The sequence below is a fragment of the Eucyclogobius newberryi genome, unplaced genomic scaffold, assembly GCF_026437365.1.
Source record: "Eucyclogobius newberryi isolate DKJ021-1_F unplaced genomic scaffold, fEucNew1.0.hap1 SCAF_15, whole genome shotgun sequence".
Classification (NCBI taxonomy): domain Eukaryota; kingdom Metazoa; phylum Chordata; class Actinopteri; order Gobiiformes; family Gobiidae; genus Eucyclogobius; species Eucyclogobius newberryi.
In genome coordinates this window covers 27254289-27273055 of record NW_027315779.1, presented here as the reverse complement: position 1 = coordinate 27273055, position 18767 = coordinate 27254289, and the positions used below count along the sequence as shown (strand labels likewise).

The following is an 18767-nucleotide window of genomic DNA, read 5'->3' as shown; positions in this document are numbered from 1 at the left end:
CGTTAATTTATGAATTTGGTTTACATTACCTCTTCATGAAGCTGCTGTGAAAGACTCAAAGCAGGTTATAGAGGGGGGCACAATGGGCTGTGACTTGTCAACAATAGATTTTATTTTCTTTTTTTTAACTACACAATAGCTTTTCGGACACCAGGGGAATAGTTAGCGACGATGAATGGCAGCAAGCCCGCTTTTGTAGTTTCTTTGTCATTAAATGAAACCGTAGACAATGATTTATGCAGACAATCCTTTACAGATTAAATCCTTACCTGGCATGGGTGTTCTTTCAAAGAGTTTACTTACTATCATGTAGATTGTGTCCAACAGCTGCAATATGCAGACATTTGATTAACTGTATACCTTCTTATAGTATCGAAAAATATCCCTGGAGATGCTTTTGAGAAACAGACTTTATTACAAAATACTCCTATAACAAGCTGCCATCTTGATAAAACACTGAATACATGTTGGACTCTAACTCAGTGGTTCACAACCTTTTTCAAACATAAAAAGTAGGCGATCCCCAGAGGGATCATGTCATGACTAAGGTTTGATTTTATATTGAGGATATAAACCTAGATAAATTACTTTGGTAGGCCAGCAAATACTACCACGGTATTTGAATTACTGTATACATTATACATTTTTTCGTCATATCATTTGGGGACTCATCACTTCTGTCAATGTAACCAACACACGGAAATTATTGGTTTAACTAAGTTTGTTATTTTCCTACCCAAAATTGCATATGTAATGTCTGTATCTGGTATGTCGACAAAAAATAATAATAAAATAGGCAAGGCATGTTATTGCTTCCATAGTATAACATTAAACTTAACTGTCATGCATGCAATTGATCGCGGATACATTTATCGATCAAAAACAGTGAACGGAGTCGCCCCTGCACAGATCTGACCTGTCACTTGGCCTGATGGATTGATACGTTTATTACCATGCTGCACCCTCCAACAGAAAAGTCACACAATGCGCCTCTAATCACCATGAAAGCTTTCAAACTGATCTGTCTGAATCCTCTGTATCCCTTTATTATTAACCGCATCACCTTGCTCCATAGACCGTCAACATTTGCATAATGGAAGCCCGCAATTACTAAAACCACCTTTGCAACACAACACAATTCCAGTAGCCGTTCCTCTTCTCGTTTGGCTGTCCCAGCTTCCTACCACACCACGCCGCACTTTGAATCCCAATTCCTCCCTCTCTTTGAATAACCACCTTGTTTGCGATTCCCTTTGCGCTCTTGTATATTCCGCCACAATACGTTGTGAGATGGCAAGGTTAGCTCATTACCCAGAGTTCAGCGCATCCGTCATATCATCTATTAATGCACCCCGGTCCACTACTCGGTCAATAATGCATCTTGTGTCCAGTCAACAGCCCTGACATGACAATCAGTTACCGACGCACACAGAGCCAAAACAAACGCGCCGGTGATTTGTAAAGACAGGAGACAAGACAGATTAGGATGTCGGGGTATTGTGGCGCTGTTAAATGGCCAGCCCAGCCTATTGTTCCTGCGGTAGTCGATCATTAAAGCTATCCGTTCCACTGTATTGGACAGGTATTGGCTTCTAAGCATGTCACGCCGGTGTTGTCATGATTGGAGTTGACAGGGTTTTCAAAAAAGGTGGGTGCCAAAGCGGGTCGTGATGGGTTTTGAAGTAAGGTGCAAGTTTTTTTTGTCCTCCAGGGGATTTTAGCTTTGTGTTATTTTTTGTGTTTTTTTTTTGTTTTTTTTTTGTGAGCTTGAAAAGGTTCCATTCTATGCAAAACGGTTTTGAAGCTTTTAACCATTGTAATGTTCGTGTCTGGAGTTTTGGAGGAGTCTTGCATTACTTCATAGTATTTACTCATTCACAAAATAGTTAGTTCCACTCATTGATATAACTAGGGGAATCATCCAGGAACTGCTGTTTTTTAACGATATTCATTTTCATCAAAGATCAAATTCCCTTCATTAAACTGTTAACAAACTTCCGTATTTGCTGTTTTAATTATTCTTTTTGTTTATGGTTCCACCACACCCTTTTTTCATACATTCTACAACACGCAAATGTCCTCAAAGGTACAGTGAGGCCTGATTGATTGCAGAATAAAGGATAATGTGCTGGGGTCTCCACGAGAACGAGACAGGATGAGATTTTGACATAATATATGATGCATTTATTTATTATTATTGATGTCACTGTAGCAATTCTGTTCAGAACTCACCAGTGCTTAACTTGTTTTTTTGTCGCTAAAATAACAAAACTGATAAAACTTACCATACCTCAACATATTCTTTCTTTCTTTGTTTTCAGCGGGAGACCATCCGTATGAGTGCGAGTTCTGCGGGAGCTGCTTCCGGGACGAGAGCACGCTGAAGGGCCACAAGCGCATCCACACCGGAGAGAAGCCCTACGAATGTAACGGCTGCGGCAAGAAGTTCAGCCTCAAGCACCAGCTGGAGACCCACTACCGCGTGCACACAGGTACGGCAGGCCGACGCCCACACGGACACAGCTACGCAACTTGTATTGACCCGACTATGACCAGTGCGCTGTAAAAAAATTAATTAAAAAAATGCTAGATTATTACATGAATCGCTATATGTTCAGCATTTTGTTTTCGGCATTTTCTTTCATTTGCATTGGTGGCTATGCTAGCAAATATAGCACAAACAGACAAAGGTAAGGGTTAAGATTAGGGTAAGGATGGCGGCGCACAGGGAGAACGTCCACAAGAAGATGGACGTCCAGCGCCGTAGCCTCTGCTGCCGCAACGTTTGAAGATTTTCACTACAAAGCCAGTAACACAGTGAATGCCACAGAGATTGGTACTATTCCCTTGTCAAGCTGATTTCCATGATTTCTAGAGACATTTCTTCCTATCACGACTATTTCCTCCAATCCCAGAGGACGGGTTACCTGGAAGCAAAAGAGTTAACTAAATCTATGATGCAGGAAGCAGGTATTTACTCAAGAGGATGGATGATGCGTTGACGGCACGGATTGACCAAAAGAACAACGTCATCTATTACAAAGGCCAGATTGAGCAACTAACTATAGACTGCGACGTATAGATTTAGTCTTATACAGACAACTTTCCAATTGTGTTTTGTACCGTTTTGAATGAACCTTGCATTTCTTCTTAAACAATTGTTTAAACTTTGATTGAAGTAAAACAAATGTGATCGAAATGTGTGATTAAATAGATGTAAACAGAAGTAAACAGCATGGAGCAAAGGAAAAAGATGAGGTTTAGAAGCAGTTCATTTGGTTATAGCTTTGGGACAGGTTCCCCACAGACGCTTGATTTTTCTTTTCTTTGCATTATTGGCTATGCTCTATACGCTATATCTTTATACAATCAGGGTAAAGTTAGGGTTAGGAACAGTTTATTTAAGGTGCAAACAGGGTCTTGTCAGAACTACTTTGTGGGGAAAAAAGACGCCCTCCCGGAGTCCAACTTTCTTGTATTTAGCACACTTTAAGCATCAACTTTGACTCAATCTTTGCTTTATAAGTATATACAGTAAGTAAGCCATTCCTGAGTATTCTTCATTTCTGGTTGTTTTCTCCCCAAAATAGTTACAGCATTTAATTTGCTATAGTCTTAATTTATTTGTTGTTAAAACATTGAAAAATCTGTTGACACAAATAATTGGAAAAGCTAGTTTTATTACTATGATTAAATCACTTTTGTCAATCAAGGAGACTCACACAAGATGTTCATAACCCAAATGGTAAATCATTTGTACTTCTACTGTATGCAGTACTCGTATTTAGCTTGGCACGTTTCATAAGCTAATCAAAAAGTATTGCTGGGTTTCAGATGACATCATTGTGATCGACTGTAGATTAGAAGTTAAATCGAAGGGTAAATTTTGCGGTCAGGTTGGTTAAATATATCAAAATAATGGATTCTGTCATTATTTGAAATGATCAGGTTTACAAATGTATAATGATCTCAAAAATAAATTCTCTTTACACTGACGGTTACATATATTTTTCACATCAAAACCACTGTTCATCATTGTATGGAGGCTGTTCACAAATCCGACCTGCATGTGCGCAACTAGATGGATATCTCTGTTGCCGTGATACAGTAGACAAATGCGGGCTGCCATTGATCTGTGTATATTTAGAGCCTCATAAAGATGCTGTGATAAGTCCCCTGGCTATAGGAAAAAGAGCTTACCACTTCCCTCAAGACGCATTTATGGTCTACGTTCCAGACACACGGATACAGAGCTGTACATGTGCTGACCACTGGGGGCAGTAGTGAACATAGCGCAAAAGTGAAAAGAACAAGTTGCAAAACAAATCAAGGCTACCTTACCTTGTTTCCTTGGCGCTTTTCCAACACACGTGATCTGAAACCGGCCACAGGTGCCTCCATGTTTGTTTGGTTGCACTTTTTCTTCCGTTTTGATCATTTCTCGAACTGACTTTGAACGCCCTCTGGTGGTAATTTACCAGAACACAGGTTTACATTAGAAATGGTTGGAAGTATAAATGGAAGCTACGGTAATCACGCTTCGAAAGTACAGGGTACAAAAACAAAGCATAAATGTGCCTTAAGACAATTAGCAAACAACTAGCAAAAAGGTTACATAAGCATAATGTTAAAATCACTTGAACGCAGACTGATTTAGACCTAACTTTAAAGTTACTTTCAACTGCCACTTTGACATTGGACTGGAAGAAATCTACTGAAAATATATAGAAGTCACCAAGAACCAAGAAGTGTGTTAAACAAACCCAAAAACAAAACCAAAAAAAAGCCAGGGCGGCTTCAAAACAGCATTTTGAAGCCGCCCTGGCCATTCTGATGCTAATCAGGTACTTATCAGTGATGAGGGACATGCCAGCCAACTTCTACAACAAAAACAAATCATTTGATTATTATAATTTGTTTAATCCAAATAAAATCTAGATTATTGCAGTTATTAAGTGGTGCCAAAATCAGCAAAACATTGAAACCAAATTTCTTCTGTTCCATCATAGCTACATGTTAATTAGCCCTAAAAAGTATGAACAAAGACTTGAATGAAGAACTACTTTTAAGGGGTTAGAAGTTAGGGTATTCATAACAAAGGTTGCACATTCTTAACAAGATATTTGTTCACCAGTAATTCACTTTTTGTTCATGCTTTTATTAAGGCTATTAAAGTGTTTGTATAGTGTTACCCAAATGTTCTAATAAGCAAACAAATAAACAATAATCAAAAAATAAAGCTTAATGTAAGCCTTTTAAACCTCTGTAACTCCTTTTACAGTGTAGCTCTAACTCTTCAACATGGCACCATTCCAGTTTTTACTCCTCTGCTTGTTCTACCTCTCCTTCCTCCAGCCTCAGATTTAATAAGCCACATGTTAAGCCCCACTGTCAACACGCCACGTCCAATAACTGACACACGACACACACACACACACACACACACACACGCTAAGCCACAGATAACAAGAAGCAAGTGACGAGCTCAAGCTCCAAAGGCCACCCGGCACAAAAGACACCTGCGTGAGGAATCATTGACATTATACCGCACGCACCACCGGCGTAGTCCCTCCCCCCACGTCCCGATGCCAGTACCGGATCAATACGCCGCCTTCATTTGCAATTCTTTATTAGCCTGTTATTCAGCCTGTTTACAGTGGGAAATGTCAATAGGGTCACTGTAAAGAAATCAGTGGTTCCCAATATTTTTGTCCTCAGTATATTCATGTACAAGTTTATTAGGCTTCATATTGTAGCCATTTGTTTGGTTGCAAAATTAGATGTGTCATTTTCTTTTCTTTTCTTTTTTTAAATTCCACTTTAAATACATAATAATAATTAAAGGTGCTCTGCCTGATATTTACCCTCTTAGAGATGTGGAAAACAGAAGTAGTTAGTTTGAGTGGTTAATTTGTTTGCAGTGTTCGTATTGCTCACTTAATGCATAAGTTTATAAGCTCTTTTTAGTTTTGCCAACAAACATTAGCATGCTAAAAGCGCACTTAATGTTTCGTGGAGAATAGAATACTTGATGCAAACAGCATAAAGTGGTTGTATTTTGACCCGAAGCACTGCTTTTACATTTAATGTAATGTGATGACAATAAATTCTTACTTATTTAATCTGTATTGGGGTATCTATTTTTACTTAATTACAAAAAAATCTGGTGCAGCCCTTTTAAACAATGCAAGCAATTGCTTTCACTTAAATGTCCACAAGTTCACAAAAGTAAATATGATACTAGGATACTAAATGTGTATGGTAACACTTAATAATAACTACATCTGAATTAGCCTTGGTAAAGCATGAGAAGACTCAAAATGAACAAATGTAAAAGAATAATTCAGGCTTAATAACTATCTAACTTCTAACCCCAAGACTCTATACATGGTGTTTTTGAAAATCATTTCCTAAAATCCAATCCAAGTGTTGAACCTGAGGATTTCTGGTAGTAACAGCAAAAATCTGCATTATTCCCCATTTCCATAAAAAAATTATAGACCTTTTGCGATGTCATCTGATACGCAGCATTTGTGTATCTATGGCCTAAACAGAGCAATGACCCTGCTGCCTCTCAGGTCAAGGTTAACCTCGGACCTTGCCGTAATCGCCATACAGCAGAGGCATTTTTGGACCGGGCGGAGTGTGTGTGTGTGTGTGTGTATATGTGTGTGTCTGCATGTGTGTGTGTGTACATGTGTGTGTGTATCTGCCTGTGTGTGTGCGTGCGGGGTGTTAGCGGAGAGGCGACAGCGAGCGGAGGGCTAGATCACTTCCGACAGCTCATTTCAAATGCCACAGCGAAAGGTCAGCATTTACATGTCTAATTTGCGTCTGCCATGGCTGGAGCGCCCTCGCCGGATTATGCGCCGCCATCACTCAAATCATTAGCACGTTTAGGGACGGCTTCTGTCGCTGAATGGTAAAATGGGGCTCTTCAATGCGACCCAGCGACATGCCCTTAATTGGTCAGAGTAGTGTAGTGTTAGAAATGCCTTTTTGTACGAGATTTATTGCTGTGGCCCTTACATAAAAGGATATATTTTTTATAGAACGCTTGTTTACCTACCTTCCTGGAAAAAAAACATTCAGAGTTATTCTGGCGTGTGAAGAGCACATGGTGTACAGTATTTTACATATCAGAGAATAAAAGCCCAGCCCTTTTTAAACTGTTACTGTAGCTGGATATCTAGTACGTAGTAGATATAACAACCATTCTGAGCTCACAAATACTGCACAGCCCTGATCCATGCAGTGATTGGCTGCCAGCAGGATGTATGCAAGTGACTCATGATCGCACAATACAACATTCCAGGCCTCATACGCATTTATTGTAACATAAGAAACTGTCTTGACTTCATGGTGGGCAGAAAAGCACATGGTCTGAAACGTTTAGTTGTAAACAAGATGTAAGATTACTTCTGCAGCACAGTTTAGTGGCCAAACGCATGTACTGCAGCTTTTTAACGCCCAAAATAGCGTCATCATGTACCTCTAACCGCAAATGATCGAAATCGGCGAGCTTGATGCGTTTTTATGACCAGTTGTCGTGTAAAGAGGGCTTTGTACTAGTGTTGGAGATGCCTTGCCCAAGGACATAATAATACTATGCAATAAAAAAAAAAGCTGGACCAGTTTAGTCAAATTATTGTTTTATGTAAAAGTCTGTAGTCAACTAAATATTATGCTAATTTAGTTGAGTAAATTCATTATGAGAAAACATATTTATCTGTTTAACTATGATAGAATGTACCGGTAATTGATTGCTTTATGAATATGTACAGACTTATTACATGGACATTGAGTTTCTTCATGGCTTTGGATTACAATTTGAACTTGACCTAGTTCTCATTCCATTTTAGATTTTTCGCACAAAAAAATCTGTACTTTTTGTTGACAAAAATACCTCGTTTTTAGATGAAAAAAATGTACGTTGTTACGTCATCACTTTTTATTTAGTTTCAGTCAGCTAAAGTATGACTGAAAAGCACTGCGCTATATAAGTACGCTCAACCAAATATAAAATGGTTTCCTATTGTGTCGTACTTTGACCACAATTGGGAAAATGTTGCAGTGACAATCCTTGGCTAGACGGCTGATATTTAGCAGTCGAGAGCCTCCCCGTCAGCACTAATTGAAAGACCACAGATCTCTCCCCGTTGGACGCGTATAAAGTCCAGCCGCGTGTATTATAATTGGAACTTGCGGACGGAGAGTCGGCAACAGGTCTTTCCGAAGTCCCCACCGTCTGCAGCAGCACAGCTCAGCAGCGGCCGGCATCTCTAGCGCACTCGGGGTCTTTAAAGCCGGCCCCGTCGCCTTCTGTAATTGGCGCGAGCACAAAGGGGACACGCCGGAGTGAGACGCGTTCACCTCCGAGATGCAATGTCAACACGACGTCCAGGGCTCCCAGACGGTGCATGCGAAATGATGGGCTAATTATGAGCGGACTTAAGGGAATACAAATCAGTCTGCTAAGTCATTATTGCCACCATAACTGTCTGTATTATAATAAATAGGACGCGCGCACTGAGACGGAAGAGAGCCAGCGGTCAGACATAGCAGTTTGGCCACGCTAAAGATCTAAAGACCTGGATAACTGAGCGCTGTTTTCATGAGAGTGTAACGTCCACTGTAATGGAGTCTAAATGTTTTTTGAAATGTGGCGAGACTTTCAATGGGGGAAATGAATAGTCGGTTTTCTTTGCCGTTTTTGGCAGATACAGGTGTCGGTGCTGTCGGAGATGAGCATGGTGGAGAGGCTGAGGAGGCTGATGGTTTTGCTGACAAGGGGTTGAAATGGCGGGAAGTTGGTACAATATATAGATCTCAGTTGAATTTACACTTTCCCAAACTTTCTGAATGTGACAACAATAGACATCCTTGGCGTCCTTAGCTGGGACAGGGTTTATGAACCGTAGATTTTTGCAGTCTTTTTTTTTACCAAAAAGCATATATTGTATGTATAGTGTTGAAATGATCCAGCTTTGTAATGTTCTGAATGATGTGTGGAATGATGTGCTTATGTGGCACTGAAGCCCAAGACAAATTTCCTCCTTGGGACAATAAAGTCTACCGTACCATACCTTACCTTGATTGTGAATGGTATATGTTAGAATATTATATAACTGTCATTTATACAAAGTCTTAACTCTACTGTTTCCTAATCTTTTCTTCAGGTGAGAAGCCATTCGAGTGCAAGCTGTGCCACCAGCGATCCAGGGACTACTCTGCCATGATCAAGCACCTGCGCACCCACAACGGCGCGTCGCCCTACCAATGCACCATCTGCCTGGACTACTGCCCCAGCCTGTCCGCCATGCAGAAGCACATGAAAGCCCACAAGCCCGAGGACGTACCCCCGGACTGGCGCATCGAGAAGACCTACCTGTACCTCTGCTACGTCTGATCGCGAGGCCGTCAACGGAATGTAACCGGGAAGAGATGGGGGGGGGGGGGGGAGTTTGGGTGGAGAAGGTTGGATCAAGCAAAAGAATTTTAGAAACAACGAGACTTGAAAGGGTTTTGATTTTCAAAAAAAAAAAAAAAAAAATTTCCAAAAGGGCAGTACGGGCAGGGATGGTGGTGGGGAGTGCTAGCTTAAAGGACGACATTTTTTTGGACATTTGGAGAAAGAGTCTCCAAGCATATGTTCGGATTCATCGGGTCATTCACTACATCTGCGTTCTTTCAGTTTCAGGTCATTTCATGCAGCTCCGCAAACATGCTGTGTGGATGCTGCTGCCGCTAGGTGGAGCACGCCGCGATTCTCAAGGGCTGTCTACACCTTAGCACCAATATGTAAATGTTTAATCTCCCTCCAAAAAAGAAAAGTATCATTTCTTTTGGTAGTGTATCGTATATGTAATCATAGTTGAGGTCACTTGACTAAGTAAGTAGAGCACTGATTTGCTCTAAATGTATCAGTAATGAGGATTTTTGCCTCTTTGAAAAGTTATTGTTTCTTGTCATTGTTTAAATTGTACAAATGATAATTCTAGTGGTGTAATGCAAGCATGAAGCTTTTCATGATACTTTGATTTGGTAATAAATCTAAACGATCTGGACTATTGGAATCGTGAAACAATAAACATGGCCAATATTTTCGCTTTGTGGATTTAAAAAAACTAAACGCCTGTATTCTTTGTTCCAGTTTAGCCGGTATATTGGGCCTAATTTAGATCATTTAGTTTTTAGTTAGAATATTTCCCATATAGTTTGGTTTTTTATCAGTTTCCCCAATGATCTACAAGCGAAACAACTTAGTTTATTGTATTCCTAATACGTTAGCTTCATGCTCTATCGAGACATGATGCGTTTCGAGTCTGCTGTTTTGCTGCCAAACTAATGACTAGGCCTGGATTCCTCCCAATTAAAACCTTCAGCATGCTAGCATACCCACATGTGCGAGTCCCAGTGCGCGGTGTGCGGTGGCCCTTGAGAATCCGTCGCAGACTTCCATGGCATATGCAGTAGACGAAACCGTAGAACTGGACAGATGGGAGCACTAATGTAAACTGCAAACCAAGCACCTATTTTGGTTTGGAGGGGGAGGAACGGAGATGCTGCTGTGTTTGTTGGAATCCTCCTCCCAAGTTTTGATTTTATTGTATTTTTCTCAGCAGTCTTCCCTGGTCCTTCATCTCTGTCATATCAAGGGCTGGAGATGAGGTCGTCTTGCATCAACGGTTTTTGCCAACAAACTTACGGACTTCAGTTTTGTTGGATATTTTTTGTTCATCATATTTTGTTTAGCTCTGCGTGGTAGTTTATCATTATGGCTTGATTGCACAAACCGTTCACGACAACAGTCTCTGTTTGATGTCAAAGGTATATCTCTATATATTCTCATCATATCCACTATTTACAGGACATTAAACCCAGCCTATACACCTGTATCAGCAATAGATAACCTGGACTGCTATTACCCAAGTACATTACCCGGATCATAATGTCGACGATAATGATGAACTACGCAAGCGTTGGTCACCATGGTTACGCCCCATTTGAGCACATTGACACAGTGGAGGGAGCCCTGTGGAATGGGACATTGTTTGTACTATGGGCTCAGCTGCTCACCTGTAAAACTAGTGAAGCACGGTGGAGACTGTTATACGGCATTAAAATGAATGTGAAAGACTGTAAGGCCGGTGCATACTCGCGCTTCAGACGCTAACGCCGTCAAATGCTGCCTTTTCAAAAGAAGACTAATTGCTCCAAGGATGTACACAACATATGCTGAGGCCCGTGGATTAATATCAAGATGGATGTTGCTACGCTAACATTACAGCGACTACTGCCAATTTGTGAAAGTGAAGTCAGGAATTAGCTTGCCATCTTCAGAGCTAGCGTGTTGCTAGTTGGAACATATCTATGCAGACTTGACTAAAATGCAGTTCAACTAATATAGGCACATATGTTGGCTAGCTTACCAAAAACGTCATTGGTATTAAAAGATGCCATTTATATGCAACATATAGCATAGCAGGAATCAACTTTGCAGAGTTGTTATGCTGTTATGTTTACATGCTAGCTTGTAAAAAGGTTTACATGGCTAAACTTGATTTAGCATAGTTTTATGTTTAGCGTAATTCCAGTAAATGGACCTAGGCTAATTTAAGTTTAGCTCTGTTGAACAATTCTCATATTCCTCCAAATTTAAGCACAAAAAGTTAACCAGGAAGTGATCGCAAATGCTTTTACGGTTAATTATGGAAACGTCCCAAAAACAAAAAAAAAGTTATTCCTGACTTCACTTTATAGATCACCAAATATTTTTGCCGCAAGATATTTTGTCTCAACTTAAGTGAAAGGCAGCATTTGACAGTGCAGGAAAACATCAAATTCCGGTTGGTACGGTGGACATTTTAGAGCAATCACATATTGAACGAAAACGGCCGCTGGAGGAGGGAACTAATCACTGATTGGACGAGCCATTGGCCAACAGCAGCTCAGGAGAATGGGTGAGGAGGGGGAAGGGGGAGGAAGGGGGAGGTCGGGGGATAGAGCCGTTTGACAAGGATAAATCAACTCTTCCACTGTGTGTCCCCCGCGCTTCGTCTCCTCTCTTTTTTTTTATTATTTCGACTATTTTTGTTTAATCCTTGACTTTTTTGAGTTTGATCTCAACACATTGTACTTGAATTACCTCGTTTTGTGACCTCATGTTGTTTTTTTCCCTTTTGTTTCATATGTTTTGCGATGCATTAATGATAGCGTACAGAGAGATATCGTAAGTGCCACAATTGAAGAGATTTTTTTGTTGTTTTCTTTCTTTGTAATTTTGTCTGTTATTTGTGCATTACTTGTTACCAAACTTGGTATTAACCCCGCTTGTTACCGAGCTGGACGTTTGGTCGTGTGTTATACAAGCTACCTCTTTAATTTTTGCGTTGCATAAGCACAAGAGTTGTTGTGTTTGCATTACTTCATCATTGCTACTTCATCTCATTGCTTGTGAGTTGATTTATGATTGTTTTTGTGTGTGTATATAGGCTACGGTAAATGGGAGAAGTGGTGACAGTCAGAAAGTATGGGGTCGGATACGAGTCAAAAATCCCCAAAAATACAAAAATTATCTCCCCGGAACCTCCAACCAACCAACCAATTTATTTTTTATTTTTTAACAAACACAAAAAAAGCAATTTTGAAGCCTTAAAAGTGATTTGTTTGAGGGAAGATTTAGGAGATGTACTATTGCTTTCGAAAGAAGTTTGAAAGCAAAAATCTAAACTTGAAAATATGTGAATAGAATTGTAGTTTTATAATGTGAAAACGGAAAAAAAAAATGAGAGAAGGTTCCTCTGAGAAAGTGCCCGGTTCTAGTTAGCTAAAGCGTCGAGTGTGTTTGGACAATTGGAACCGCAAAGTGGTAATCAAAAAGTTGTTTTTTCTCAGCTCTCTACAATAAATAAATGTGTATTCCTGAACAAGAGCCAACAGAGGCAATTTGATATATAAAATTGTGATATTTTTGTATTCAGTCAGTGTCAGTCCTTTTTCCATTTGTGGAGGGTTAAAGCAGGGCACAAATATTTGTATGTCTCCTATGTTTTTTACTTTCGATGGGTGTGAATCATTTTTGGCCTTGCTCCTCTTTGATATTGTTGAAAAAAATGTTGTATTGTAAAATTAAGTGTTGCTTTTTCTGGATGTCAAAACGCATTGTAGGTGAAGGACTAAATCTATCCGCCACAAATTTTACAACGTGTGTGTGTGTGTCCGTGAAATTAAAAAAAATTACAAGACGGCAAGGGGGCGCTGTCGAGATGACTATTCTTATTCTATGTCATTTTTCCAATCAGACTTGACTTGTCCGCAGTTTAATTTTTTGTCTTTTGTACTTGAAAAAAAAAAAGAAGGGATGGCATGTCCCGCTCGTGGTGTCTTGCCATTTTATTCTAACACTGTGAGCCGAAAGGGGCGGAGCTATTGTGTGAGCCCGCCCCTCCAATCATATCCACCCAATACAATATCCCCATTTGACGGTTGAGACTGAAAAGCCACAACGCAAAATCCAACCCATTGTCTTTTGAATGTTTTTTTACAGTGCGGGTGTGTAACTCTGTGTGTGTGTGGGTGTGTGTGTGTGGGTGTGTTTTGGTGGGAAAATGCACTAATCAGATCAGATACAAAATAAAATGATATTCTATGCCACTTTTTTTTTCTATGTTGGAAAAAATCTCTATATATTCATTGGCATTGATATAGTTCTTCCCTCAGTGTTTCTCCGATGTTTCTGTACTATCTTTGTGCCTAAAAATGGAAATTGTTCAACAAAAATATCCATCTATATCTGCTTAGTTTTCTGTATTTTCAGAAGAAAAATATAAATGGTGTCTACAGTTACCAAGGGATGTCATGGCACTCCAAAATTACCCCATATTTTTGTTTTTGGTCATGATCAGAAATGCCAACAAAATTGCAAAATATTATGTGTGCATAATATGGTGCTAAAAAGACATCATAAATGACAAACAACCTTTAGCTTTCTCTAATATAGTTTAATCACAGTTGGCTATGGTAGCTTCAATGCTAGTGGAAAAAAAAAATTGGTCAAAAAATATTTTTTGTCAGCCATTGATATCAAAATGATATATTTTTGAATATTATAAACCTTTTTTCAAATTATATAAATGTAGATTTATTATTTTTAATTAATGAGCAATGTGTCTAGCTAGCTTGTTGCTACTTGCTAGCCACCTAGCTGAAATTTAACTAGCTTAAATAAGAAATGGCCTGTAATTGAGTAATTTTGTTCTATAATTAAAAAAAAAAAACTTACAAATACAAAGCTGATTTGGAAAAATACTTTTTTCTTTGTGATGTCTTTTTCCAATATAGGCTATTTTTGTTTTTTATGTAGCCATGGTCATATTTGGTCAACATTGCTATTTTTTTTTGCAGGTGAATTGGGACACTCAAATTTGTCTTTAAAGATAAATATTTGTTATTGGTCCTCACATTAATCCTGCATTGTCTTTCAGCAACAGGTTTTGCTGTCAAAATAAGTACAAATTACTTTTTCTCTTTTTTTAGCGCCTTTTGACAGTAAAAAATTCCCACCTTTTCTACTTTAAGGGGGATGGTGAATCATGGCATCCCTGAAGCTGGCAACTCTGTGTGTTTTTTGGTGTGGTGTTTCCTAGAGCAACGTAGCCATCCTCCATGCAGTGTTGCAAATGCATGTGCCATCCGAGGTCTAGACTTTCAAACTGTTTCCGAGCACCAAGTATGTTTTCAATCTCTTAGCACTGAGGACCAATTGCCCTGTCGGACCAAGCATTTTAACAAAACGTTTCCTTTTCTTCTGTCTTTATTTGGCTTTGTCTGTTCTGCTCCATTGTCGCGACAGCACAAGTGCCAGTCGAGTTGTATTAAAAAAGAAAAAAAAAAAAAGATAGTGTTTTTATTATGATTTGAATTTTTCTAGTTTTTGTCTACCTCAGCACCTAATCTTAGCCTAATCTTAGAAGGTGCCCAATTATTATTTTTTAGTTTCTATTTTTGTCTCTTTATTGATGTATCATTTAAACAAAATTAAATTAAAAAAAATGCATTAGAGCTTTGCAAAACTGGTCCCTTGTCTTTTCCAGCTACGACGTTGTGCTATATATGTTTTTTTCCCGTGGCAGTACGATTTTTGTTGAGCTGTGCCACCAATCTATAGCCACCGTTTGTTAAAAATAGATTTGTTTTTTCTTTTTCTGTTTATTTTTCAATGTAGTCAGACACATCTCTTTGTAACATTTCAGTGTTCTCTGATGGAGTGTGAAAAAATAAAAAGGAAAAATAAACCATCTAATGCTGCATCCTGGTGTCAATGTTGTGCATTTTATATAGCCAAGTATACAAGTTCAAGGCATGTCAGTCATGGTACGGAATGTAGTACTAAAGTGCTGTACTAAAGTGCTGTACTGAAGGAAACAATCTTATATTATATTATATTAGTCATTTTCATGGTGGATACTTTATACTTTTACATCTCTACATTTAAAAAAAGGCATCTGTAGTTTATGCCACCACATTTTTTAATTGCAATTGTTGACCAAAGATCAGCACAATTCTTTATCAAAATGTCTACATTTAATGCTTAAATAGTTCTCAAAATATGTGTGAAAAATTGCTTTTTCCTGTAAAAGTACATTTTTAAATGGGTAATTCAACACTTTTACTAACTTAAACTAAATTGTACTTTTACTTCACACATCAATCTGCCTAAACAACACAGCATTTTGTTCTTATAACAGTATGTCTGATTTTTAATATATGCATTTGTAAATATTTAAATTTAGATATATCTAAATTTGATTTTAAGGTCTACAATCCAATTCCAACAAACAGGGCAAGATTTAAAATCATTGTTTTATTCACCTGTAGTGTCTTCATATGTTAACAATATACGTATATTTTCAAATAATTTCAGCACAGCCAGACTCAAAACACAAACTAACAAATTTGGAGTACCACCAGCTCTAAACCCAGACCATATCAAACCAAAAATAGGGCTAAACATGGTCTAAAATTAGACTAAACTGTGTATCGATTGATTAAACTGTATTTATAAAGTGCAAAAATGTAACACAAAGTGCTTTAGATTGAATTAAAAAACAACCCCCAACCGCCTGACCAACACACACACATACACACACACACACACACACACACTAAAATACCTGAGGCTGAGTACAGATACACTAGTTGAGGAAGCACCATTAGTGGAGAGTCTCTAACAAGGGCTCAGAGGAGAGATGAGGCTCCAAACCTCCACCTGGGGCCCACGAGCCAGGTCCCAGCAGCCACAGCCGATCATTGCTCCTGGTGTGGAGGGCTCCACAGAGGAAACACTGTGATCCTAAAATGATAAAAGGATGAAACTGAATAAAAACTAAAGATATGATTAAAAGACTTAAATTGAAAGTAAAGCATAAACACTAGAACCTAAACCACACATAATTATAAAGGCATATCAGGACAATAAAGGCATATCTTATAAGCCTGAAAATAAATAAAATAATACATAAATGGATAGATATAAATAGATAGAATAAATACACATTAAATACAAATTGAACGACAATTATGTATCAAAAACTAAGCTAAAAAGGCGGCTCTTGTCATGGTTATGTCAGGAAATACAATTGCAATATAATTGTAAATCGAAAATATGTATTGGCGCATAGGTTATAATAAAGTACTATTCTATTCCAAATGAAGTGCAGGATTTTGGAATGAAATATGGAAATATGACAGAATAACAGAACAGGGCCAATTGTGTATTGTCAAATAGAATAGTTGCAGAATTAAAAACAATAATACATTAAAAAATAATTTAAAAATGCACTTTTATTTTGTGTTTCTTTAAAGTAGAGAAAAGTAAAACAAATTGGCTATTATTGCTTTAAAAAAAGTCTAATAATACAAAGCTTGTTGGCCGAAAAATTATAGGCCTAAATCTTTATTAAAAGTTTCATACTGTAGGCCTCCACAACAAAGTAATATTTGAAAAGTATTTTTTTTTACTATCTACATCTGCACATGAATAACAAGTGGATTTGCTCTGTTTTTGCAAATTAATTCTTCATTTGTATTATCATTATTATATTATTATCATTATTATCACGTCACTGTTTTTAGTACAAATAATGAATAGAAAAATAAATATAGGAAATGAATTACAGGCCTATGAAATCAAAGCAAGATTTCATGTATTATCTTTTTAATAATAATAATAATAATACATCTTTTTTTTACTGTAGGTAGTCCCTATTTGTTGACGTCACGCTTGAATTTCATGACTGTCCTGCCTGATCATCCTAGTTCCACAGTAGAGTTTTAAATTTATCTATTTTCCGTCTCAAAAATGCCACGAAAAACATGCATTCTTACAGTCACAGTAAGAGTCACTCTCCAGAGATCTGACCTGTAACTCGGTCTGGTGGCGTCGCGCACTTGTTTACATGGAAAAACTGATCATATGATGTCCACTTTCTGACATAAGTGAACAGAAATATTACTATGACAGTGCATTTGATAAATTAGCATGTATAAAAAGCAGCTGGAAAACTTATTTTGCATAAAGTTATTTCGATGTTGTTTTGTGGGTGGAATTTTGGGCTGCGGAAATATCCCCAAACCACAAGTGATGCAATTCTGTGAAACTCATCTGCTTCATCATGTAGCCTTGCTCTCCATCTGGCCCTGTGCCTCCGTCGTCACACCCCAACCCGGCGCTAATGCTACTATATCTGCTAACACGTCAAGCACCGCCGCCCCCTCTTTGTCCGGCCCCTGAACTGGAAGAGCACCTCATTACCATTAAAAGAATTTGCTGCTTCACTAAAGAAAATGTAAAATTGAACAAAAATTTGAACATTTATTTATTTTATTTATTTTATTTATTTTATTTATTTTATTTATTTTATTTATTTTATTTATTTTATTTATTTTATGAGGCGATGCTGCTGTTGCCTATAACTGATATTTCGATTTTAGAATTCATAGCAAGGCTCACAAATGTATCTAGGTTTGAAGAAAAGTTCACAATATAACTTTTCACTTATAAATAAAAAAAACACATCATAAAAAGAATGTACTTATTGGGGATATAAAATACTTTTTTGCATGATTGTGTAAACATTCGGAAACCCGGGAATTGTTTGCTCTTCTATTTCAAAAATATCAGCATTTTTGCATCTGAAAAAAAAAAGTTATTATTGTATATTTGATAGTTAAAATACTTAGGCCTAAATCATTCTGACTTTTAATTAACAATGAAATAGTTTTCGACCTTCTTAGTTTAGTTTGCTCATACAAAATGGAGATGTTCCTCACCAGATTACAGCTAAAGAGCAAGCTTAGTCTGCAATCTGTAATGAGGACTCTAAACTAAAACTAAAGGGGGGAGACACTACAGGCAAAAACTAATTTTCATTTGGTCAGTTTGCGCTCTCAACAATTAAGCGTTCAACAATTTGTACCATCAACAAAGACGTTTTATTAACTAATTATCCATAATAAATAATGAATAATAATAATATCAAAGGTTTTTTTCTCTCAATATAGTTTTCTCCGATAGAGACATAAAGATCAGCAGAAGATCCACTTGAAACAGAGTGTTTTTTGAGGCTCAAAGTAAGAGGACATACTAAAAAGGATTAATTTTTAGTATTCATTCAAGCTGAACACATCTCCAGGTATGTTTTTGATGAGGAAACACTGTTAGAACATGGTAAAAAGCTCAACAAAGTACATTTTACCAGTAGCAG

The 18767-nt window shown here is 37.9% G+C and overlaps 1 protein-coding gene across 1 annotated transcript in view; it reads left to right on the top strand.

Moving 5' to 3' along the window:
• Window positions 1-15309, top strand: part of zbtb16a (zinc finger and BTB domain containing 16a) — a 235199-nt gene extending 219890 nt beyond the window's left edge. The window contains exons 6-7 of the mRNA XM_072446911.1: window positions 2322-2492; window positions 9180-15309. Coding sequence (XP_072303012.1) covers window positions 2322-2492; window positions 9180-9409 — 401 coding nt within the window. The 3' untranslated portion in view covers window positions 9410-15309. The remainder of the gene's footprint in view (window positions 1-2321; window positions 2493-9179) is intronic.
• Window positions 15310-18767: the final 3458 nt, after the last annotated feature.